General features: G+C 38.7%; 1 protein-coding gene across 7 annotated transcripts in view; it reads right to left on the bottom strand.

Moving 5' to 3' along the window:
* The window catches only part of KATNAL1 (katanin catalytic subunit A1 like 1), a 58,049-nt gene extending 31,058 nt beyond the window's left edge, over positions 1-26,991 (bottom strand). Inside the window, exons 1-4 of one of the 7 annotated variants that reach the window (XM_070380469.1) lie at positions 26,241-26,356; positions 23,183-23,485; positions 11,340-11,512; positions 9,291-9,451 (exon numbers count right to left, since the gene is read on the bottom strand). In XM_070380469.1, the coding sequence (XP_070236570.1) occupies positions 9,291-9,451; positions 11,340-11,501 (323 nt within the window). In that variant the 5' untranslated portion in view covers positions 11,502-11,512; positions 23,183-23,485; positions 26,241-26,356. Of the gene's footprint in view, positions 1-9,290; positions 9,452-11,339; positions 11,513-19,221; positions 23,135-23,182; positions 23,486-25,975; positions 26,218-26,240; positions 26,401-26,626 lie in introns of those variants that run through there. The other 6 variants (XM_070380468.1, XM_070380472.1, XM_070380467.1 and 3 more) reach the window with 6 other exon arrangements.
* Positions 26,992-27,542: the final 551 nt, after the last annotated feature.

Here is a 27,542-nt window from a genome sequence, read left to right as displayed (position 1 = left end):
CACTAAATATTTTAACCTACAATTATAAATGTAATATATTTCACAATCTTCTTAGTTCTTCACTTATGTTTCTTAACAAAGCATAGCTTATATATACATATTTTCATAAACTTAGTAACTTAAACTTACAAACGAGGTAAGCCTCAAATTCTCCTAAAAGTTCCCCCAAAGTACTTAACACAAATTTTTATGTAAAAATCACAGATCTAAATTATTCCATAATACACCTGATTGGAATTGCATGCTTATCACTCTCAATAGCCATATTTTCTTAAATTACAAGTACATAAAAATAATAAATATGTACATATCTCTTAACAAAAAAAAATACTATTACAATTTTGATTCTCTTAAGACACTTTTGTTCTTCATTCTAATGGCACTGGAATTGAAAGATGCTTACCCAATATAGAAGATAATTATTGTCCGAGTTAACCAAGATGACATTTAGCCAGAAACTTAAAATGTATGAGATCTGGGGCTGCAGACACATTTCTCACACCAAATATTATACAATCCCATTTAACTATCATAGGGGCTGCCCTCTTAGCAGTTTGATGTCACCCACAACAAGGAATTTCAGCAAGGACAGTGACTAAATTCTTGTCAGAGACTCTGATGGGACGCACTAAGCTTCATTCAAAGAGTTGCTAAGCCAGTCATTCTATCATTTCTAAGACAGTGTGGGAAAGGGGACGATAACATCACTGATTATTTAGTCTAATGGTAGGATGCCACCACTCCCAGGCAGGGTGATAATTTATTAATTTTACTTTGCTCTTCTTTGGGTCTAAAGATTGGCCCTTGCCTTTTCTATTTAACTCTAAAGAACTTTGAACTTAAAATACTTAAAATACCTTTCTTCTGCCTAACTCTAAAGACCTTAAAACTAGATGACAACAGCACTGTTTCAGAATATAAAAACAGTGTATAGAAACAGACCATAGAAATCTATACAACTTTTATAGATTACATTAAAATATTACCAGTTTAATTTTAAACGTCTCACAGTTCTTTGTCTTATAGTCAAGTTCTGAAATTATTCTACTGATTTGCAAAATATGGGAATGCAAAAAAATATGAATAATCACTGCACTCAAGAAGCTTATAGTTTAGCTAAAATATATACGTATTTTATGTATTGTATTGGACATCCCTTTTCTATCCACATATAAATCCTACAACTAAAGCCTTGCTGAAGAAGAGTTCCCAACTAAACTATAAATAAGAGTCCTCAAAAACAGTAAACTAGAGGGTAAGGCCCTCAAGAACTTAAGCTAAGTATATAGATACAGTTTATTTCTAATGACTTGAATTTTTAGTTGTCTTTTTCCTATAACATTAAAAAACAAAAAGATAGGAATTCTGAATAAAATGTAACAAATATCCTCTTTATACATAGGTGATCTTACCAGAAGATAAAGAGAAATACAAAACAGCCAAAAGATACATAAAATATAGCTGATGGCATTGTGGTTCTTGAAGGTTCCAGGTCTCTGCCACCTCAGGGCTTGAGACTTTAAGGAGCACGTAGTGAGGCCTGAGACAGGCCTGAGGCCTACACTGCCAAAGGTGACCAGAGACTAGCGTGTGAAGCCAGGACTCTCAAAGAGCACATTTAAACATGCACATGGAAGAAATAAGTACATCTGTCTATCCCAGCTTATGCTCTCTATGTGCAGAGTACGCATAAGTCTCCCCTAGAAATAGTAACCAGGGGTCTGCGCACGTGTGATTTGGGATTTAGTTTCACACTCACTTAAGCCAAGAAATTTACCTAAAAGTGGTCCAGGCAGGTGACATCCCTAAGGCAGCTGGCTGGGGCCAACACAGACCCTCCACGAAGCGACATTCCCCTAAATAAGCCACTCCTCAGAAGGGCTCAGATCTCGAAGGGACGCTCTCAACTTGACCACAAATAAGAGCCATCAGAAATAACAAAAAAGATAAGGCGCAAAATAACTTCTAACAACAGAACTATTAGTTATGAACTATAAAATGGCTAAAAGCATAAAAAAGAATTTGAAACAAAAGAAGCATAAGTCTTAAGTAGTGTTAAATAAAAATAAATCTACACTTAGATAATCTGTAGTGAGACTACTTAACACCAAGACAAAAAAATAAAATCATAAAAACAATGAGAGAGAAAACAGAAGGTATCTATCAATACAAACAACAGTTAGACTGCTCATGCAAGCCAGAAGGCAAAAACCCCATCACTAACATCAAGCAGGGTGAGAACAGGCTGGAGCTGAAGGGAACACAGGAAGGGCACAGGACAGCACCAAGGTCCGACAAGAGGAGGACGTAAAAGGAGAAAAGGCCACAGTCCCTGGGGCGGCGGGGCGGGGTGGGGGGGCAGACAAGAAGGAAAAGGGAAGAGGGCAGTGTTAGAGAAGCCAACAGAAGAGTAGCATTCCAGAGAAGAGAGTTGGTAAACACAATCAGCTGTTAACAACAGTTAAACACAGTAACTCTTGAGAACTTGGCATTCCATTTTAAATTAGGGAGCTGTCTTTTAAGAATTCACTCCCAATACTGCAATGAACAGAGATCCAGATCCCTACTTCGTAAGGAACAAGAAGCAGTGAAAGGCAACAGAGGCAGTGTATGCATCATAGCAGCTGCCAAAGGAACCGAGAGGGAAGAAGACAGAGGTAATTAGAGCGCAGCAGGGTAAATACTTCTTTCAAGAAAGAAGAAACAAAATGAACACGTTATTTCAGTCTGACTTACCACTATCTTGTTCCCATTCCTTAGTATATCTCTAATGAATTAAAATTTCTATCTTTCAGTTGTCTTTTCTGTAACATAAAAAAAAAAGATAGAAATACCATGTTTTTAGGCACTAATTGTAATAAACACCTCAAATACCAAAATAAAAGTTTCAAATGAGTGACTACTGAGTCCTACAAAATAAGACAAATGCTCCCTAGAAAACTTACATAAAAGAAATAAAGTAGCCAATTGGAGGGAAGTCCCACTCTTGGGACCCTTCAGCTGAGAATTTAGACCCTGGAAAACACCTGCACCCCTGCACTCACTCTGGGACAATCTTGCTGCTTCTCTTCGTAACTGACTGTCTTCCCTGCAGCCACTCTGATCAGCTGTCCCACACCCCCTCCACCCGCACACGGGACCACGTCTCCTCTGGCCTACACGGGGGCGCTGCTCCAGCATGGTCCCCTTTCTCCCCTGCACCATCACTCGCCCCTTCCTGTTGCAGCATTCACATCAGCACACAAACATCTCCAAACAACAAATTCTGATTCCACGTCTTCTCCAACTACTACTCAATTTCTGTGCTCAACAACACTTGTTGAAAGAACTGCAAGTACTCATTGATTCCAATTCCTCTCTTCCCATTCTCTGAACCCACCCGCCATTCCACCAAAATCACTCATCAGGGTCACCAATGAGCTCCACGCTGCTAAATCCAATCCAATTCTCAATCCTTATCTTACTTAACCTACATGCAGCATTTGATAAAGTTGCTTAGAATCTTCAAACTTCAATTTCTTCTAAAAAAAAAAAAAAGGGATGAAATTAATAGTACCTATTTTAGAGGGTGGCTGTTGAAGATTAAGAAACAAACCATGTAGAGAGTTTACCAGCACAGTATCTGGTTCACAGTTAAAAACTCAATAAATGTCAGTTATCGTAGTTAATCAGCACTGCTAGCTACATTCTACCATAGTCTGTGTATACTCCATACTCCAGAAACAGAATTCTGGAAGAGACTAAGACTCCAGCATGTTTAGAAGTGAGTATAATCTCAACCTGCCCATCATATTAGGCAATAACCTATTCTACCATATGAAGAATGACCTTAAAATTTCTTTCTTAAAATGCCTTACTTGCTGATGACTCCCAAGTAACTAACTAGTAATCCCAATTACTCTTAAACTCTGGCTCTCACTTTCAATTCCTATTCCACAGCTTTGTCTAGATGTTTAATTACGTAATTTTTCTCTCATTCTCTAAAGCTCATTAATCACCATATCCAGCCAATCCTAGCTCACTAACGGCTCTCACACCACTTTACAAGACTGCAAGCTCAGGAAGGCTGCACCCTGCCACACCCCTACAGAAGGACTGACACCCAGCAGAGCACCTGGCATACAACGGGGCCAGCACCATAGGTGAGGCTGTGCACAACGTCTGGATTATTTCTCATATTAGCTCCACTTCAGGGATGTGGACCTGGCCTACACTGCAGGCAGATTCTTTGCCATCTGAGACGCTAGAGAAGCCCCTAACATAGGGGTTGGATATATCAATAGTAGTGTTTTTTTCTTCCTAAGACTTCAAAGCAATTTTACAAAACAATCTCATCATGATATACATTTTAAAGAGGTGAAAACTGAGGCCGGTAGAAGTGAAATTAACTTGGAGGACCACTCCATTTAGTGGTGGCACTGATACAGAAACTTGCTCTCCCACCTCCCAACCCCAGGAAAGTTTCCCAGAGCCTTGGTGAGACACCGTAAAGATGAGAAGGCAGGGTACTCTGTATCAGTACCCGACCTTGGCCGTGACTGAGCTTCTTCCAGTGCAAACTGGGATTTTAATATGCGAGCAGTTACTTCATCTATTAGGGTATCCACAGAAAACACAGAGCAACGATTTTAATACCGAGTCAACAAGAATTTCCTCTTGGCTGAAATTCTACAGAAGAGCACAAAGTTGATAAAAATCAGTCTTCCCACCTATCTGTATGCAGAAATACACTATGCCATTTCCCTTGGTTCCAGGTGAAACAGCATTAGAGGGCCTGTTAGAGTTATCTTTTTAAACCTGAATGGAAGAAGCCAGATGATGCTTTTCAGGCTGGGTATCCTACTGCTACCGCCATCTCTCCCAAAAGATGTCACTTTAAAAGACCTAACACAATTATTTTTGAAGCTGAATAAAAAATACTTCGTTGAATATAATCTATGTCACATACTGCTCCTATACAGAAAATCTTAATTTCATGGCCTTAGGTCTCACTGGGAAAGATCATTTCTAAATGGCCTCATTAAAGAAACTATGCTTGATAAACTTACATGGCAAATATTATAAAATAATATAATTAACACAAGATATCTTTTAACTTGGGACACTAAGAATAATCTGGAAGCTCCATCTCTTTGGAGTTTAATTCTAATATTGCCAGTACTTCCCATTATAATTCTACTTTTGTAGCTCAGTTTCCCCCATATTCAAAGGCATTAAATCTAATTCATTTTAAAAGGCTGCTTTGATTTATCCAAGCAGCTGCTAGTGATCTAATATAGGACCATGATTAAACTCAGAGGACACACAACATATAAGGTATAACCTGGAACAATACGGCAAACTACCACCGGAGACCACCAGTGTAACAGAAGCAGCTCTGTGTGAACAGGACAGACCCACAAGCAGGGCTTCCAAATTAGTGGCTAACGGCAAACATCAGATGCATCCTGGAAACACTTTGTACAGAACAAGGTAAATTATATTTTCCGACTGGCCCACACTGCAATTTCAGTGTGGTATTACCAGAGAGAAAATTTTTAAATTACATTATTTATTTCACTAAGCATCTTCAGTTTCTTTAAGCATCTTTAAGTACTTCATTAAGTATTCTTCATTTTCCTTCTCTCCTACCCCCTCTAGTAAGAATTTAATCAAGTGCTTAACAGAATTATATATTATGTATTAGGATATATAGACACTTGTCAAAATATACCCACAAATATCACCAAGTATGTGTAGGAAAGTAACATGGAAGAGCTAAGACTTCAACTTGTTGAAGAGTTGAAGAGATCTGGGTTCAAATCCTGGCTCTGCCACTTTCTTGTTCAGACGACTTTGGGAAAATAAACTCTATAAGCTTCAATTACTTAGCTCTAGATGGAGTTCATAACAATAAATCAGCAATAGTAATATGGGTACACAATACAAGTAGCTATTTCATAGGATTACTGGAGGTTTAAATAAGAGAATGCTTGCAAAGCACAAAGTGACCGATAACTCGTTATCTCATCCTTTTCCTGAAAATGATTACCCACTTCATGAGGCTTGGACATCTAAAAAAACCACATCCTCTCTGCCAGAGTTATTCAAAATGTTTCAGAAAACTAAGGATTTATGTAAAATGTACTAGAAGGAAATAAAATTCCCTGAGGGATTTTATGAATGAGGCAGTATCATTTTAAAAATTCTGTTAGCTCTTAGTATTTACATGAAAGAACACTGTAGCACTTTATTTCAGAGTTGATGATTCATTTTAATTATTACATGCCAGTTACTGTCTTAAACATTAAAATTTAATTTCATGAGGTAAACACCCCATTTTACAGAGAGTGAAGCTAAATGTTTAGAGGTTAAATAACTTGTACAAGGTCACAAACCAAGGAAGTGTCAGAAGTAGAATTTAAACTCAGATCTCATGGACTCAAGTGTCTTCCCACCACACCAAGAAAATCTAAGGGCTATATTCACTTTCACTAGCTCTAGGTGGTATTTTACTACATTTGTTTTATGTAATCTGTAGAAGAAATGAAATTGTAAAAGGAAAAAAATTTATACAAATTCAATCTCCCATAACTTTTAGCCCTAATTCTATCAGCACTGCCCACATTCTGTGCTACAATGAAGTTTACTTCATTCTGCCTTACATAGATATCACTATGCTGATGTTACTTGGTAAAGGATCTGTGGATTTGCTGATATAAAGATTTTAAAGTTTAAAACTCCTAATTCTATGATATTATTCATGGTATTAAATAGCATTCCTTCACTAGTAGAAGCTTGCTGTGTTGTTGAGTGATTTTCCATCACTGTTGATGATATATATGGAAATGGAAATCTTTTTTGCCAGGCAATATACAGTCTTAGATTTGCTTTTATTAAGGATTTCTGATCCACAGAGAAAATTTAGTATGGAGGAAGGAGGTTTGGAGAAACATATTCTGGTCCATTCACTTTCATTAAGAATAAGGCTTAAAACATAAGTATAAAAATAAATCAGATCTGTGCTACAAAGCGGTTAAGGGAGGTGAAAGAAAAGAAATAACTGGGTTGGTGTTTCTCTAATAAGAAGAAGTTTTCAGGAAAGTGTTTATCAATGGGAAAATGCCAGTCACACTTTTTATTCAGTTTGAGCCACAGATATTAGGGCTGTTATCTGTGGCCACTGCTTTCTGCAGTATATCATGGTGCTCTAGCAATTAAGAACAGGTACTTCCTACACTGAAAGTTAATCCTAGAGCCAGATGGCTTCACTGGAAAATTCTACCAAACATTTAAACATAATTAATGCCAATCCATCTAAAATCTTCCAGAAAACCGAAGAAGGGGGAACACTTCAGACTCATTTTATGAAGCCAGCATTACCCTGAAACCAAAACTAGATTAGGACATGACAAGAAAAGAAAACTATAAGTCAATATCCTCAGTGAACAGAGGTAAAATTTCTCAACAGAATATTAGCAAAGCAAATTCAACAACACATTAGAAGGATTATACACCATGACCAAGTAGGATTTATCCTTGGGATGCCAGGTTCAACACATACAAATCAATAAGCATGATCTCTCACATCAACAAAATAAAAGATAAAAATCATATGATCATCTCAATAGATGAAGAAAAGCACTCGACAAAATACAACATCCTTTCATGAGAAAAACCCTCAACAAATTGAAGGAATATACCTCAACATGATAAAGGCCATGTACGACAACAGCTAAATTATACTCAACAGTGAAAAATTGAAAGTTTCTCCTCTTAGATCAGGAACAAGACAAGGATGCCCTCACTCTCATCACTCTTATTCAACATAATACTGAAAGTTCTAGCTAGAGTAACTAGGCAAGACAAAGAAATAACAGGCATCCAAACTGGAACAGAATAAGCAAAAATCGTCATTATTTGCAACTGGTAAGATCTTAAATACAGGAAACCTTAAAGGCTCATCAGAAAACTACTGAAAACTAATCAATGAATTCAGCAGGATATATGATCAACATACAAAAATCAGTTGTGCCTCAATATATTAACAACAAAACATCCGAAAAAGAAATAAAATTATCCCATTCACACTGGCATCAAAAACAAAATACTTAGAAAAGAATCATCTTGTGTTTTTATAATGGGAATCATAAAATTATCTCTAACTCAGTGGAAAAAATCCTGAAGGAATAAATTAACTATTTTTCACAGTTTTTTAAATGCTTTTCGAAAATTTTAAGAGATCAACAAGCTAAACACATGATCACAGCTACTAATCAAAAGGAAATTTTATTTTCTGTGATGCAACACTCAGACCACAATATGACTTCACAAAAAAAAGGACTGAAAGCCAGAAAGAACTAAACTCAGCTCCTGGTCTAGCCTAACTTACAGGTCAAGGTCTCCCAGGCCTCAGTGTCCTTACTTGTAGAATTAATGAAGTTACTCGGTGTTGGCGGAATGCCTAATATGTGCCAAATGCTGCGTGAGCAGTGGAGTTTGCTATTTGTTATTTGTGTTGAGTAAATAAAGCCACGGTCCTTGCCCTTGCAAAACTCTTACCCTTGTCAAGAGACAAAGAAATACAACATAACTGGGATGAACACACTTTCGTGCCTGGGCAAACCAGAAAAGGCTGCAAAGAGGAAAAACAGTTTAACTGAGACTTGAAGAACGAATATGAATTGCTTAGATGGGGATTATGGCTGTTCCTTGAGGAAGAACAGACTGTGCAAAGACAGGAAGGTAGCAAAGAACAAGAAGAGAGAGGTTTAATATAGATGGTGCACAGGCTGAGCATCAAGGAGATAAACTTCGAGCCTTACTGCCACACTACTGATTCACCCTTCCACCTTAAAGGAAAGGTAAGGTTCCTTCTACACTAAGATTCTGGAAACCGGCTGTAGGCCCAACCAGATGGATCCAATTTGTCCACCATTTCATCTGAAGTTGTTAGTCTTTTAAAGCAAAAAAGCTTTGATGTTGACATTACGAAATCCAAAAAGAACTTGCTTAATTGATAAATTTATCAGTTAAACTAAACTTCAGGACCAGCAGTGGATTTCTACTGTTATGATTACAGTAGTAAAATATTTCAAAAGCAAGATATATGACAAATGACATAGTTCTGTTCTTTATCAACTACAAACCCTGTAGACACACATGTGTGAAAATTATAAACAGCTACTAAATTTACATGCCACCCCAAAGAGTTTCTCATACTTGGTTCAAATAAAGGTTTACTCTCTTCACTCTGACCATCAATTAACTCAAGAAGTACCTAAGGAGAACAAACATAAAGTTCCACTTACTTGTGTTCTGCAGGTACGGGGGGCGGCCACACGGCAGGATCTCTAAATGGTTCATCTTGACAGGACACAGGGAAATCTGGGGGCCTGTCGATTTTAAAACTTTCCAAAGTACTGACAATACTTTTAACTTGTTCATATTCTTCCAATAATTCCTGCCGAACCTTTAAGAAAAAAATAGCCTTTATGCTACAAACTATTTACGTAAATTGCAAACAACAAACTGCTATAGAATGTTAGTTTTCTTAATGCCATTCAAAGTATGCAAAATGAGTCATTAAAACACAGTCAAAAAACCAAAGAACTATTTAAAGTAATATAGATAGGAGGGCAGGAATTGGTTTGGAAAAAGACATATATCTTTTCTTAAGGCAAGTAGTTATATATCTTTCATAAAGAAATTCTTTCTACCAAAGAATGTGATGACCATTAAGACAATTCAAAACAAGCAACTAAGTTATTAACCAGTAACCATTCCCAGAAATCTATAATGTTAAGCTAAATTCTTTTAATATATTTGTAAATAACACCCTCAAAACTTGTCAGCCAAAATTTTCATCAGTATTTCCTATCCCCATTATCACAAGATATGAAATGCCTCTCACGGGCATCTAAAAGCCCTGAGTGGCATAATACTAAGAATTACCCATTTCCAGTTTAAGTTCTGCTTCATCAAAGTCTGAATTCTTTCGCCTTGTTTAAAAATCTTTCAACCTGGCTAAAGTTTAAGCTCAAAGGCAAGATTTTTCCCATATTTAAAAAACTTTACTGAGCGCTATGTGGAAATTCTTATGTTTTCAAATTTTGAGCCCAAACTAATTTTCAAAGGCAAACAGATAACAGATTGAAAATCACATGTATAAGCTAATTTCAATAATTCTAATTTTTTAACCAAAAAGCACACTTTACTATAAAGCAGAGCATAAGAAGCTTTCCCTTAACTTTATCTCAAACAACACATAAAAACATATAAACAAGTCACAGAACCAAATAAAAATCTAAATTCACCTAATATATGCAATTATATGCTATACTGAGAGAATAAAATTTCAGAACCTAATGGAAGTAAATATAGAAGTACCAGAATAGAAACGGTCACTATTTAACACAATTAAGAACATGTCAAAAATATTTCCATGCTGGATTAGTAAACAACTCTTGTCTATGGCTAGGACACCAGAGAGAAGAACTCAAAAATTTCAATTTGAGTTAAAACCAATATATTGTTCTCACTCAACATAATTTGGTAACACTTAAGTTGGAAAATAAGCCAAATTCACCCTGAAAACTTAGTAAAACATCAATTTCTGACCAGTGGAAAACTTAAAAGAAACACTTGAAAGGCATTAGCACATAAATGAAACTTCAAAGAAGTGCTTGACTTTGTACTTTTAATTTTAAAAGGATTTTAAGTTTTAAGACTAAATGGGGAAATTGTAATTCAAGTTTTTATTAATATTATAAAATTGTATAGTCAAGACACAGTAAATATATTACTGTTTTTTATTAGATTACTGACTCCTTTGTATTTGTAAAGAGTCTTTCAAAAGAAGAGGAAACTTTTTTAAAGGAAAAGTTTTGTGAAATGGGTCAAAATTACATGTAAAAATGAAAGGGGAAAGGGCAAGTAGAAATACCTCATTTCTACAACTTGTAACCATACACAATTAGTCAACTGAGGAGGAAAAAACAATTAGAGTCAATCTGAATTAAATGGCTTCGAAATATGTCTCAAAAATACTGAGTTGACCAAAAAGTTCATTCTGTTTTAAGTAAACCTAAAAGACATATTTTTCATTTTCACCAAGGCTTTTAATGAACAATGTGTTCACTAACTGAACAAACTTTTTGGCCAAATCAATATATTATGAAAAACATACACATGTTAACTAGGAAAGACAGAAAAACTATCCAGAGTACATTTTAAATATACTTCAGCAGTCAGACAAAAGAGAACTACTGCAAAAAATCTCAAACTGATTTTTCAGCTCACATCTCTCCAGTGCAGCAGACCGCTGTCCTCACCCCCTGAACACTTCCATGGGCTCTTACCTGCTGCCATCTGCCTTTGACCGCTGGGTCTCTGACTGATTGGCAATGTCTCTGAATCTGCTGGATCACCCCCTGGTAATATACCATGGATGAGTCATAATTTCCAAGAAGTGCATATTCTCTTCCTTTCTTTGCATTGTCACAGATCTCAGCCAAATTCATCCTTCAGAGATCTAAACATAAAATACAGTGGCTTTTTATTAAGTTTTCAGTACTGACTTTAAAGCATTTATTACACTTTAAAAGATCTGCTTAAAACTACTTTGAAAGTCAAAATGTTTCTCTCATTCTTTGAGGTTATCTGAATGCATCTTGTAATGATACTGAACAAAGTTCCCAAGTTTGGAAATGCACAGATTACAAAAGAGCACCCAAGGAGATAACTAGAGAAATGACACAGCTCTGCACTATCGATTTATGTTACAGCTACATAAACTGGACACCAGTTCTCCTTGCCCATTTATAATCACCACAAGCTGCAATAACAGTAAAGATCAACTTGCTTCATTTTAGTCCGTTTATTCTTGACAATGTAAAGCTAAATATATAAATAGCTCACATTTTCCATCAACATCAATTAAAACTACAAAAATTATTTTTCACTAAAACTATCTGGCCCCAAGAACAAAAAGGGAAGGAACTTTTTGACTTAAGGAACACATTTTAAAAGTACAGCCTATAGTTGTCCATGCATCATTTACATACATTTAAGTGTTTCATACAACTTAAATCTAAGCAAAAACCTCAAAAACCTGTGAATTTAACTATCTGATGCTCCCCATCTGGTAATCTTCTATGATCCTGCCATTCTCTTGAGCTTTTTGCCTGTGCAAATCACTATCATTAATCTTCCCCTTCTACAAGAAAATAGGAAAAATAACCATCTGAACCTCTGGTTTCTACCAAAGCCCTCCAGCTCAGTAATTCTGGCTTTTCCAGGCTTCTCAACAGTCCCCCAAGATCATCCAAGGCTTCTAAGCAAAGATACTTTCCACTGAAAACTGTCCAGAGATCCAGGAGAATGACATCTTGGGAAGGAGTCCAAATTGACCTACTCTTACTTCCTGGAACAGTAAACCAAGAAATACACTTAGCAGAGAAAAATCATTTTGTCCCATGCTTTCCTGAGGGGATTAAATTTTGATGGGAGTAGCCTGGCTCTTCCTCTCTACCTCTTATCTGTTCTTAAGGGGCTCAGAACCTCTTCCTCAAAACTAACTACAACTATTTCTAGTCATTTTAGCTGACTCCAGTACATTCTTGAAAAGATTAAAGTCGTTTCTTTTTATGTGTTCTCCCATTTTAGTTGCCCCTTCTCCCAGCATAGGTTCCTTGAAGGCAGCATTTATGTTACTTGAGAATCACACTGCAGCAAATAGTATACTACTCTCACAAAGTAAGAAATTTCAACATTCAGTAGATCTACCCACAGAATATATGACAACCATGGAAAGCCTCTTCTTCAAATTACAATTCTTCAAATGAGTCCTTAGACAAAAGCATTCATTCTGCTAATATATGCGGGCACGCAAAGATGCACAATGGAAATATTTCCATGTAAAGCAGGGTCAGCAAACTTTCCCTGTGAATGGCTAAATATTTTTAGCTTTGAGGGGCAACAGGAAAAACTGAGGGTATTATGTTAGTTATATAAAAGAGACAAAAATGTCCACAATTTTTATCAACAAAATTCAAACTATTATAGTAGCAATCATTGAGTACAACTTTTTGCAGAACAGGGGATATGATTTCATGTAGTTGGGATTCATAGTTAGTGTTTCCTATCATCCAGATCAACTGCAAATGTTCATGTGTCAATACTGCTTTTTAATAAGATTTACGCATTTCATGTTTTAAAGTGTTTGTTTACCAAGAGAGGTATTGTCACATGCTGATATCAAATCACAAGCATATAATTTCAATCCAGCATATTTGCTGTTTGAAAAGCATTTGAAGGTTTTATTCTTCTCTTGATAAGTCATTACACTGTATATTAATCAATTCCAAATGAAGGTTAAGTGGAAGTATCTCCATTACACAGTTAAATGGATTTTGTAATACGGAAATTTCCTTTGCACTTGCATCAAAGTAGTTTGAGCTCAAATACACTGAAAATCTGGGTGGGAACAGAGATCTCACTTCTTTAACTTTTGACAGTGTAGATAGCTACATATTATAAAATAATTCAGTACTACTTGTGATTCAAACATTAGCTGGCATCAAAATAACTTTAGTTTTGCATGTAAGCAGTCTGATCCTGAAATTTTCCATTGAATTTATTAAGAAACATTATCAAACCTGGACTGGCAACTCGTTTCACAGTCCAGGTTCGATGCAGGATACTGGATGCTTGGGGCTGGTGCACTGGGACAACCCAGAGGGAGGATATGGGGAGGGAGGAGGGTTCAGGATGGGGAACACAGGTATAACTGTGGCGGATTCATTTCGATATTTGGCAAAACTAATACAATATTGTAAAGTTTAAAAATAAAATAAAATTAAATAAACAAACCCATATACAACCCCCCACCAAAAAAATCACTCAGACCACAATATAGAGCATTTCCATAAGTAGAAAGAAATCTTCATGTCCCTCCAAGTCCATGGCCTTCTTCCAAGGACATAATGTCCCAATTTCTATCACCATAGATCACTTTTCTCTGATTTGAACCTCATACAGGTAGAATCATACAATATGTTCTCTTTGTTTTTTGGTTTATTTTACTTAGCATTTGTCTGTTACATTCATCCGTGTTGTTGAGGGTGTTGGTAATTCTTTTTGTTGCTAAGTAGCATCTCATTCTATGAATAAAATATACAGAATTTGCCCTTCAAAAAGAAAAAGAAACATTATCAAGTCTGCAGCAAAACTGCTTTCCAAAGCTATTCAGTGTTCAATAACAGTGGATGAGAACAGTTCCTCTCATTCAGAAAAAGTTCAAATTAGCCCGTAACTCAAGACCGCAATAGAACTTCGCCACTACAAGCCACGAACTGCTGTGGTAGGGATACGTCAGGATATTCTGCTTCTGACAAAAATTCAAGGAACTGACAATGGTTAAGTCCTCAAGAACAACACTCCTGTGTCTTAAGACACTAACGGTTTCTTACCACGTGATAGATTCAAATATTCTCTGCAAAATACCTGCTGATTATAAAAAAGTAAAGAACCATCAACTTTAACCACCCTATGTTTTCCCAGCATAGTAAATTTGTTCACGTAAGCCTTTTTCTCTTCTATACATTTTTTTTTTTTTTTACCACCACTAGCTCCAACACATCAGATTCCACTTCAGGTTGTACAGAATAAGTGTATTCTCAACTTTTTAATAAATATTCCTGTCTGTAGCTATTCCACAAACACTATTCATTAAATGTATTTCTTCAGTAACTTCCAAGTCAGCATTGACTTTGCAAATAAACACTTAGCTGTTTTGGTAACATCTGTCAATTCATCAAGAGCCAAGGAAAACCACTCAAAATCGTTTGCCTTGTTTTTTTAATTGACTGATGTCCTCAACTATTCTAGCAATTGTTCTCACCAAAAGGCTAATAGTCTTAAACAAGTTGATTTTCTCCAGACACATTTCTTTGGCTGCTACAGTCAAATAAGATTTACTTAAGTCACCATGGGCAAATAACTTTCTTGTTTGGCTAAATAATGAGACACTCGAGAAACTTACTCCAGGTGCAGCCTGATTTTTGTTTTTTAATTTTGTGAAGAAATTCTGCTTGAAAAGATACTCCTTTTTAAGTTTTCTAGCCACTGCTTTCCTACGAATTGGGAATACCACGATGAGTGATTCATCTGGTAATATCAGTGTAAACTGTATTTCTTCAGTACAGCTATAGCGTCACTGCATAATAATCACAGTGCTTTGTCATCCTGTTCAATACTCCTCACTTCATTGTGCTTTAAAAGTATAAATACATCAAATCCATTTTTCTCTTCTTTTCTGTTTTTAACGTGACGGGAATCCGCTGATAATAAAGTAAAAAGTCAGAGTACAGGGACACGGAGGGCACATGAGACACTGTGACGGCAGTGCACAGCAAGAGGCACTCAGACACCATCAAGTCACTACTGGCACTACTCAACTTTGTACAAAAGCATCCACAGACAATATGAAAACAAATGAGTGTGGTTGTGTTCCAATAAAACTTTATTTACAGACATTGATAACTGAATTTCATTTATTTTCACATGTCACGAAACATTATTCCTCGTTTGACTTCTTTAACTGTTAAAAAAAATGAAAAAAATATTCTTAGTTCATGTGTGTCTGTGTTAAGTCTCTCAGTATGGTCCAACTCTTTGTGACCCCATGGACCATAGCCCACCAGGCTTCTCTGTCCATGGAATTCTCCAGGCAAGAATACTGAAGTGGGTTGCCATTCCCTTCTCCAGTGGATCTTCCTGACCCAGGGATCAAACCCGGATCTCCTGCTCTGCAGGCAGATTCTTTACCATCTGAGCCACCAGCTGTTCAAAAACAAGTTGCAGACTAGATTTGGTCCCCAGATTGTAGTTTGCAAACTCCTGCTTTCAGCTTCTGTCTTAAAGAATCTAGGAAAATAAAGGCACATTAAATCCAAAAGAAGTAGAAGGAAGAACACAACACAGTTGAAAGCAAAAATCAATAAAATAGAAACAAGAAAAAATTTTTCAATGTAGTAAAAAGTTGGTTCTTTGAAGAAATCATTAAAAATGATTAAACCTCTAGTTATACTAATCAAGAAAGGGAGAGAGAAAACACAAATTACCAAAATCAGGAATGAAGGAGGGGCCATCACTACAAACTGTAGAGATAGTCACCACATACCAAAGCTATTTCTGAAGAAGAAATAATTAATCTGAATAGTCCTGTGTCAATCAATGAACTTCAATTTGTAGTTTAAAATCTTCCCATTAAAGAAAAACAAACAACAAAACCAACACTCCAAATCCAAAAGACTTCATGAGTGAATTCTTCCAAGTATGTAAGGGAAAAAAAATAAAACAATTTCCAAACAAACTCTCTCAGAAAAAGAAATGGGTGGAAAAACTTCCAACTCATATTTTAAGACCAGTGTTAGCCTGATATCAAAACCAGACATTTTAAGAAAAGAAACTTACCTACCAGTATCCCTCAGGAACATAGATACAAAAATATTTAAATTTTAGCTAATCAAATCCAGTATATAAAAAGGATAATGCATTATGACCAAGTGGAGTTTATATTAAAAAATTCAAGGTGGTATCTACTTAAAAAACCAATCAATCTTAAGAGACTCAGAAATAAAACATGATCATCTGAACAGATGCAGAAAAAGTAGTGGACAAAACTCAATACCATTCATGATAAGAACTCTTAGCGAACTAAGAATAGAAATTCCTCAATCTAGTAAAGAGCAGATATCATCAGATTAACTGTGAAAGAACTGAATGCTGCTGCTGCTAAGTCGCTTCAACCACGTCCGACTCTGTGCAACCCCAAAAACGGCAGCCCTCCAGGCTCCCCCGTCTCTGGGATTCTCCAGGCAAGAACACTGGAGTGGGTTGCCATTTCCTTCTCCAATGCATGAAAGTGAAAAGTGAAAGGGAAGTCGCTCAGTCGTGTCCGACTCTAAAGACCCCATGGACTGCAGCCTACCAGGCTCCTCCCATGGGATTTTCCAGGCCAGAGTACTGGAGTAGGTTGCCATTGCCTTCTCCAGAAAAAACTGAATACTCTCTACCAAAATCAAGAAAGAATAAGCAAGGCCAGTGAATCTCCTCTCAACGCTTCTATTCAACATGACAGCTATAGGTTCTAACCAGTGCAAGTAGCCAAGAAAAAAATAAAAGGGATACATATTAGAAAAGTGGAAGGAAAATTCTCTTATTCACATACAATGTTAATTGTTAATGGAGAAAATTCTAGGGAATCTATAATAATTACTAGAACTAATAAGTGAATTTTGTAAAGTTGCAGGATACAAGGTTAATATTCAAAAATCAATCGTATTTCTACATAATAACAATAAAAAAATTGAAAACTAAAGTCAAAACAGTAAAATCATTCAAAAATACTAAATACCCCAGGGATAAACGGAACAAAATATATGTAAGATCTGGGCACTGAGAAATTAAAGATGACCTAAGTTAATAGATATACATACATGTGTGTATGTGCACATGCATTTATGAATTGAAACCCCCAATGTCAATTCACTTGAAAGTGACTCACAGACTCAATGAAATCCCAATCAAGATCCCAGCAGCCTTTCTTATAAAAACTGACAAGCTGATTTAACACTTAGATGGAAATACAAAGGACATAGAACGGCCAAAACAGTTTCAAAAATTATAGTAAAGTAGGACAACTTATACTGATTCCAAGATTTATTATAAAATTAACAGGAATCAAGACAGCATGGGATTGGCATAAAGATAGACACAGACCAACGGAACAAATCAGAGTCCAGAAAGATCGATACATATATGGCCAATTAAAATGAAAAAATATATATATTTTTTCCCCAAAAAAAGGTGTTGAAACAGCTAGATATCCATATAAGGAAGAAAAAAAAATTCTGAATCTCAAGTCTTACCTCACAACATATACAAAATTTAACTCAAAATGAATGACTCAAATATAAGAATTAAAACTACAAAATTTACAACCTAAGATTGTGGGGATATTTTGTACTTGTCCCCTAAACCCCAGTTTCTACAAAGCAACGTGTAATGGGGCATGTGGTAACAGCAAATGCAGCAGATTGCATTATCAAAGAATCTTAAATTCAGGGAACCCAAATCTATCATACTGAACACCATGCATGCCTACCCTTTGTTCCAGATGAAGATACTATCTTTCTTTCAAGGCTGTAAGCAAGCCTAACCTTTCCTCTGGACACTCTATCTACCTGCCAAGGCTGTTCAATTTGGTATTTCAATTATCCGGGGTAGTCTTTGTCTTTTCTACACTGAATCTTTTTGTCTATCACATGTCTTTCTTCCTTTCTTGGTTCACTCTCTTGTTGTTCAGTTGTTAAGTTGTATCTGACTCTTTGCAACCCCATAGACTGCAGCACACCAGCCTCCTGTCCTTCACCATCTCGAGGAGTTTGCTCAAACTCATGTCCACTGAGTCAGTGATGCTACCCAACCAACTCATCCTCTGCTCCCTCCTTCTTCTTTTGCCTTCAATCTTCCTCAGCATCACAGTCTTTTCCAACAAGTCGGCTCTTTGCATCAGGTGGCCAGAGTATTGGAGCTTTAGCATTAGTTCTTCCGATGAATAATCACGGTCAGTTTCCTTGAGGATTGACTGGTTTGATCTCCTCACTGTCCAAGGCACTCTCAAGAGTCTTCTCCAGCATCACAATTCAAAAGCATCAATTCTTCAGCACTCAGGCTTCTTTATGGTCCAACTCTCACATCTGTACATGACTACTGGAAAAACCATACCTCTGACTATATGAACCTTTGTCAGCAAAGTGATGTCTCTGCTTTTTCATAGGCTGTCTAGGTTTATCATAGCTTTCCTTCCAAAGAGCAAGTGTCTCCTTTATAGAATACATTTTCTGTAAATGGGGAGTAAAATAAAATTTTGAGACTATGCATGCCTTAAAACACCTTTATTAAACTATCGTCATACTTCAGTGATAGTCTGGCTGATTACTAAATTTTCATTTGCAAATAATTTCCTTTAAAAATGTAAAAGCATTGCTCTATTACCTTCTAAGTTTTTTTTTTTTTTTAGGTTTTAAGCTTTTTTTTATTTTTAAACTTTACATAATTGTATTAGTTTTGCCAAATATCAACCTTCTAAGTTTTCAGATTAAGTTGAGGCAACTAAAGTCATTCAAATTCCTGATTGCTTATATATCATGCCTTTTTCCCTTTCTGCAAACTTACAGGATCTTCTCTTTGACACAAGTTTCCAAAAACGATTGATGATATGCTTTGACATGGGTCTATATGTGATTCTTCCAAACTAGAAACTGCTGCTGCTGCTGCTGCTAAGTTGCTTCTGTCGTGTCCGACTCTGTGCGACCCCATAGACAGCAGCCCACCAAGCTCCGCCGTCCCTGGGATTCTCCAGGCAAGAACACTGGAATGGGTTGACATTTCCTTCCCCAATGCATGAAAGTGAAAAGTGAAAGTGAAGCTGCTCAGTCGTGTCTGACTCCCAGTGATGCCATGGACTGCAGCCTACCAGGCTCCTCCGTCCATGGGATTTTCCAGGCAAGAGTACTGGAGTGGGTTGCCATTGCCTTTTCCTTACTGCTGAGTAGCACCTCATTATATGAATATACTAAAATGCATTTATTCATTCACCAGTTCTCCATAATGCACTTCAGAGAAACAACCAAAAGTACAGGATACATCCTTGACCAAGACTTCACAGTATTTGCACTGAGGTTATATCTAAAATTTCAAGGTACAAAAAATACAACCCATTATAAGAGTGAGGCAAATACTAAAACATATGGCAAAATTACTGCTATTATCAAAAGTATTTGATAATCTAATAGTCACTACAAAATAAGTATACTTAGAAACACAGGAGCAAGCCATTTAAAAATGAATAGACAGGTTTGAAAAAGAATCAAGAACTTCTAGCATTAAAATGAAATGTTCACTGAAATGAAAAACTCGGTGCACTGAGGAAACAGCAGATCAGGCACAGCTGAAGGGAGGATCAAGAAACCAGAATATAGTGCTACAGAATTTGCCCAGAATGCAGCACATAAACACAGAATAAGCAAGCAAAGTTAAGAAATGCAGAGAGTACAAAGACCTGGCCCAATATACGTCTACTATGAATTCTAGGAGAAAAAAAGGGGAGAGCAATATTCAATACATAATGGCGAAAGCTTCTTCTTTTTTTTTTCTTATTTTTCTGGGCTCCAAAATCACTACAGATGGTGACTGCAGCCATGAAATTAAAAGACGCTTACTCCTTGGAAGGAAAGTTATGACCAATCTAGATAGCATATTCAAAAGCAGAGACATTACTTTGCCAACAAAGGTTCGTCTAGTCAAGGCTATGGTTTTTCCTGTGGTCATGTATGGATGTGACAGTTGGACTGTGAAGAAGGCTGAGCACCGAAGAATTGATGCTTTTGAACTGTGGTGTTGGAGAAGATTCTTGAGAGTTCCTTGGACTGCAAGGAGATCCAACCAGTCCATTCTGAAGGAGATCAGCCCTGGGATTTCTTTGGAAGGAATGATGCTAAAGCTGAAACTCCAGTACTTTGGCCACCTCATGTGAAGAGCTGACTCACTGGAAAAGACTCTGATGCTGGGAGGGATTGGGGGCAGGAGGAGAAGGGGATGACAGAGGATGAGATGGCTGAATGGCATCACCGACTCGATGGACGTGAGTCTGGGTGAACTCCGGGAGTTGGTGATGGACAGGGAGGCCTGGCGTGCTGCGATTCACGGGGTCGCAAAGAGTCGGACACGACTGAGTGACTGATCTGAAAACTTCTTCAAAATCTATATAAGACAGTAACTCTGTTTCAAAATAAATAAAAACAAGTCCACATCTAGGACAACTTAGTAAAACTGCAAAACCTAAAAGCAATAGAGAGAAATGATATATTGTCAACAAAGGAAAAATAATATATTGACAGCTAACTTTTCAAAAGGAATATTGGAAGCCTGGAGGCAGCAGAATAATCTCTCTCATGTGCTACTAGTGGGAGACTGCCAATCTAGACTTGTATACCAAGCTAAACTATTCAAGTGTGAAGGCAATATTAAAATTTCAGGCAGAAAAACCTGGGTATGAATCCAGGCACCACAAATTTTTAGTTGTGATCTCAAGCAAATCATGTAACTTCTCTTGGCCTCAGTTCTACACCTATAAAAAAAGAGAAACTAATATTTACCATCACAAGGTTATTGCAAAAATTAAATGTGAAGTACATTAGCATCATTCCAAGCACATAACACTGAATCAATGTAAGCTATTATTTTCACTCCACACTCAACATTAATGCATAAGTTTGAAGCCGCTACATTCAACTAACCCAGTTTTCATTATAATTCCTAGAAGCTGTACCACAACTTTAATTACTTTTAACCATAACCTCTTTGAATAGAGGTTTTAAAAGGTTTAACCATTTAAACTCTTTGAAATATAAGAGGATTTTTTAAAAAATCTCCTTGAATTTAAATTAGAAGAGTTTCTAGAACTTTTAAATGCTCAGGTTACATCTGAAGGAGGCATAGATATTTTAACAATGACACATACTTGACAATACTTCTCTTATTTTGAGAATACTTCTCTTATTCATTCAAAAATGAATCAGCATCTTCTTACAATATTTACAATTGAACTGACCCAGTAGAGTTGCCCTATACACAACAGTCCATGTAATATCTTCAAGGAGAGCTCTAGTCTCAGGACAAAAAGAGATCAGTTCAAGTTCATGCTTAGACCAAGAAGACAAAATACTGCCTCATTTGGTTCTACATAATTATGACTTGTCTCCTTCATGACTCAGATCTAAAAGTAACAAATTCCTGGTTCCAACCTATCTCTCCCGAAGCATCTCCAACCACACCCTTCTCTTCTTTAAATCTACCATCAACCCACAATACAATGTGGGTTGTATTGCACACACACAAAGATTTCTTCCCAGTATAACTGGATTTCTCTCTTATACCAAGACCAAGAACTCCAGTGTTCTTGCATGGAGAATCCCAGGGATGGCGGAGCCTGGTGGGCTGCCATCTATGGGGTCGAATAGAGTCGGACATGACTGAAGCGACTTAGCAGTAGCAGTAGCAGCAAGACACACATTTGGGAAAACTAAAGTGTGAAGTCATGTGGGCCTTAGGAAGCATCACTATAAACAAAGCTAGTGGAGGTGATGGAATTCCAGTTGAGCTATTTCAAATCCTAAAAGATGATGCTATGAAAGTGCTGCACTCAATATGCCAGCAAATTTGGAAAACTCAACAGTGGCCATGGGACTAGAAAAGGTCAGTTTTCATTCCAATCATAAAGAAAGGCAATGCCATAGAATGCTCACACAATTGCACTCAATTGCACTACCACACAATTGCACTCATCTCACACGCTAGCAAAGTAATGCTCAAAATTCTCCAAGCCAAGCTTCAGTAATACGTGAACCGTGAACTTCCAGATGTTCAAACTGGATTTAGAAAAGGCAGAGGAACCAGAGATCAAATTGCCAACATCCACTGGATCATGGAAAAAGCAAAAGAGTTCCACAAAAACATCTATTTCTGCTTAATTGACTACCCCAAAGCCTTTGACTGTGTGGATCACAGTAGAATCAACTGTAGAAAATTCTTAAAAAGATGGGAATACCAGACCATCTGACCTGCCTCTTGAGAAATCTGTATGCAGGTCAGGAAGCAACAGTTAGAACTGGACATGGAACAAAAGACTGGTTCCAAATAGGAAAAGGAATGTGTTGAGGCTGTATATTGTCACCCTGCTTATTTAACTTACATGCAGAGTACATCATGAGAAACGCTGGGCTGGATGAAGCACAAGCTGAAATCAGGATTGCTGGGAGAAAATTCATAATCTCAGATATGCAGATGACACCACCCTTACGGCAGAAAGTGAAGAAGAACTAAAGAGCCTCTTGATGAAAGTCAAAGAGGAGAGTGAAAAAGTTGGCTTAAAGCTCAACATTCAGAAAATGAAGATCATGGCATCTGGTCCCATCACTTCATGGCAATAGATGGGGAAACTGTGGCTGATTTTATTTTTTCAGGCTCCAAAATCACTGCAGATGGTGACTGCAGCCATGAAATTAAAAGACGCTTACTCCTTGGAAGGAAAAGTTATGACCAACCTAAACAGCATATTAAAAAGCAGAGACATTACTTTGCCAACAAAGGTCCATCTAGCCGAGGCTATGGTTTTTCCAGTAGTCATGTATGGATGTGAAAGTTGGACTGTGAAGAAAGCTGAGTGCCGAAGAATTGATGCTTTTGAACTGTGGTGTTGGAGAAGACTCTTGAGAGTCCCTTGGACTGCAAGGAGATCCAATCAGTCCATCCTAAAGGAGATCAATCCTGGGTGTTCACTGGAAGGACTGATGTTGAAGCTGAAACTCCAATACTTTGGCCACCTGATGAGAACAGTGGACTCATCTGAAAAGATCCTGAGGCTGGGAAAGATTGAAGGCTGGAGGAGAAGGGGACGACAGAGGATGAGATGGTTGGATGGCATCACCAACTCAATGGACATGAGTTTGAGTAAACTCCGGGAGTTGGTGATGGACAGGGAGGCCTGGTGTGCTGCAGTCCATGGGGTCACAAAGAGTTGGACAAGACTGAGCGACTGAACTGAACTGAATAACCAGCTTATTCTCAGAACCCCTTATATTAATTTTTAAGTTAATTCTTTTGTCTCCACAGTAATGGTTTTTAAGTAGGAAAGCAAATATTTTCAAATTAATTTTTAATGTGAGTGAAAGTTGCTCAGTCGTGTCCAGCTCTTTGCAACCCCATGGACTATACAGTCCATAGAATTCTCCAGGCCAGAATACTGGACTGGGTAGCCATTCCCTTCTCCAGGGGATCTTCCAAACCCAGGTCTCCCACACTGTAGGTGGATTCTTTACCAGCTGAGACACCAGTGAAGCCCAAGAATACTGGAGTGGGTAGCTTATCCCTTTTCCAGTGGATCTTCCCCACCCAGGAGTTAAACCAGGGTCTCCTGCATTGTGGGCCGATTCTTTACCAGCTGAGCTACCAGGGAATCTACCTAACTCAGTTATAATATTTACATGTGAGGTTTAAGAAAAAAGTTCTGCTTTAAACTATTTTTATCTTTCTAAAATACAAACCTGTTAAGGCCACTGCATATGTGCTCAGTAGCTAAGTCATGTTAGACTTTCTGCAATCCCATGGACTGTAGCCTGCCAGGCTCCTCTGTCCATGGGATTTCCCAGGCCAGAATACAGGAGTGGGTTGCCATTTTCCTCCTCCAGGGGATCTTCCTGACCCAGGGATTGAACTCGAGTCTCCTGCATTGCAGGTGGGTTCTTAACCACTGAGCCACCTGGGAAGCCCAATAAGGCCACTACTCCACTGGAAATTCTTCAATGGTGACCCCATGTTGAAGAAAAATTCTAAATTCTTTATCATGGTACCAAGTACTTTTGAGATCTGGTCTCTCCACTACACTGCAAGTATTCTGGGTTTCAGTCATCAGAACAGTCAAGGATTCCCCAAACACAAAACACTCAAATCTCTCCTTTGCTTTTGCTATGCCATTTGCCTAGAACGGCTTTCCTCAGCCTCACTCCAATAAAAGCTGAATAAACTTTCCTAGCACAAGTCAAATGTCACATCATTCTGGAGATTTCTCTTAATCTCCTTAGACAGAGTCACAATCCTCCCCAAGGGTACAAAGGATGCCATCAGTAGTTGAGATCACCATTTAGATGAGTTAGATCCACTTCGGTTGAAATTCCAGGCTCACACCTTACTCAGCTATGACCTTATTCAGCTATGGGCAAGGTCTCTGAGGCTGTTTCCTCATGTCTAAATAACAGGAGCTACTTCATAGGATTGTTGTGAGGATAAAATAAGGGGCTGCATGCAAAATATGTCTCCCATAGAGTAAGTATTCAATACATGTTATTGTGATATAATATCCCTATAATGTATTCCCACTCTGGGCTCGCAGCAACTTGCACCCATCTCTCCACACTACTGTGATGACATGACTGTGTGCCCATGTAGGACACAGATTATCTTCTATCAGCTCTTAATTCCCACCACCTGGCATATTGCCTTGTGCATAATAGATCCTTAACAAATACTGAATGAATGAATAAATAAATCCTAAATGAATAAATATTTCAAATTCCTTGTGTATAAGGCCTTGATTTTTTTCCCCAGTGGTCTTATTAAACTTACTTTTTTATCTCCTCCTACAAAACTGCTTCTTTAAATAAAGTTTACAGTGACCAAAGAGAAAATGAATCTTATAGTGAGAGAAAATTAATTTTATAGTGACCTTGTCTTCTTGTTTAGAAACATACACACACAAAATAAGCCCATACTGCACCAATAATTTTCCAACACACCACTGTAAAATACCAGATTTCTAGGATGGTTATCTATTGAAAAATTTTTAAAGGGATGACTAGGGAGGTTTTCTAAATCTGTATCAGCTTCCTTACCTCCAGGGCCTGGGCAAACTTTAGGGACTAAAATGTATTTCAGAGCATTAAAAAAGGAAAGAACAGAGTGCTTTTCATTCTGAAAAATGGTCCTAAGAAATTTTTAAAAACATTGTAATAATAGAAGAAAATAATTACTACTACCCACTGCTAAAAATTTGGTTTAAAAAGACAACCCTGTACTTAAACGAAAATTAGTAATTTAAAGTACAAACAATCTTTAAAATGGCATCAAAATATGTGTAGGTAGTGTTCAGGCTAATAGGCTGAGGTGAAGGAGTGCTCACTTTGTAATCCTGACCCTCAATAAATAAAATGCAAAACGGAAAAAATATCAGATACTACTATACAACAGCATGGTACCTTTTATCTACTTCCACACTTGACCTTTAAACATTAATGCCCTTTGAGTAATTATTAACCATTGGGTTTAATTAATGCAAACACCTCTGAACTACTTCAGAATAAATCTGATTAAGTACCTAGCAATAAAGGAGCGAATCAGGAAAAGGAGAAAAATCGGTTAAAATATAGTTTTTCGGGTCGCCCATCAAAAATGTGCCATACATACGGTTCTGCACCAAGAGGCAGCAATTAGGGAGGGTGAGAGGCGCCGAAGGCCCGAGGCCCCGCAGCCCCGAAGGCGACTCCTCCCCGACTCTACGCGGGGCGGTGGCCGGGCCGGGGTGGAGACAGCGCTGCAGCCGGGGCGGGACAAATTGGCAGGGCGGAACGCCCGAGTCTCACCTCCACTTCCCCTTTAGCTCTCAGAACCCCATTCAGCGACCACCCCAGAATCCCCTCACCACAGACAGAGTCTCCCTGTTTCCCCTGGCCGGCTCAAAGTTTATCGGTCTTTCTCAGCTGTCGGGGCCGCCGGGCTTTGTAGTTCGCCCGTCCGGGCCGAGCCACCAAGGCCGCAAGCCCGAGGAGCCGCTGAACTACAATCCCCATAAAGCCCTGCGCGCCCACCGCTCGCGCTCTCTCTCTCACCCTTTCTCGCGCAGCACGCAGTCTCCTCCGCCGCGCATGGCCCTAGCGTCTCCGGCAGCGGGAGCTGGGGTGTGGCTGTCCACCCAAGCACCCCACCACCGGCTCTCTCGCTGGCCCCCGTTCCCCCTCGGATTCATTACCTAGGTGTCGCAGGTCGGCCGACCGTTTTTGCCGCGGTCCAGGTGGGGTGGGGGTGGGGCACAGGCCGCCGCCGCCGCCGCCGCTGAGTCCGTTAGTTCGCGACGTGCGTGAAGAGGCGGCGGCGGCGCCGGCGGCGGCCGGTTGCCATGACAGCCGTGGGCCGCGCGGTGGGGCTGGGGGGAGCGCGAGGATTCGGAGTCGGCTCGGGGAGGAGCCTGGGCAGCGGCAGGAGCTGCGGAGACAGGGTGGCGCGAGGGTGCGCCGGGGAGTGGAGGGAGACAGCGACACTGAGGAGGACGGATGACGAGCTGAGCTCCGGGGCCGCCGACGAGTCCTGCGCTGCAGTGTCCAACCCCCGTGCCAGGACGCGAGTCCGCTCTCTCCTGAGAGAGATGCGGGTGGCGTCAGAGGAAGGAGCGGCGCCGGGCCTGGAAAGGTCGCCGGTCCAGCCCCTCCCCCGCCGCCCATCCAGGCAGCCTCCTCTGGCCCGGCCGTCTGGTGTGTTTGAAACCTAAAAGCCACCTCTGGGGCTTCTTCACCAGTAAAAACCAAATCTGCACCCTTTCACACCTCCTTTCTGCCATTTTCTGAGAGATAAAACGAGTCATTTAGTAAAATATAATGCACACGGCCTTTACAATTATTCAGAAGGCTTGAGAATTTGTTAAGTGGCGTTGATTTCAATTGACAGCTGGTCTCTAATAACCCTTGAATAATCGGTATGGGGGAGAAGGAAATGGCAACCCACTCCAGTATTCTTGCCTGGGGAGTCCCGTGGACAGGGGAGCCTGGTGGGCTGCTGTCCAGGGGTCGCACAGAGTCGGACACGACTGAAGCGACTTAGCATGCATGCATGCATGCTTTGGAGAAGGAAATGGCAACCCACTCCAGTATTCTTGCCTGGAGAATCCCAGG

The sequence above is a fragment of the Bos mutus genome, chromosome 12 (genome assembly GCF_027580195.1).
Source record: "Bos mutus isolate GX-2022 chromosome 12, NWIPB_WYAK_1.1, whole genome shotgun sequence".
NCBI classification, from domain to species: domain Eukaryota; kingdom Metazoa; phylum Chordata; class Mammalia; order Artiodactyla; family Bovidae; genus Bos; species Bos mutus.
The sequence above is the reverse complement of the archived record's forward strand: the minus strand, read 5'-3'. Positions and strand labels throughout refer to the sequence as shown.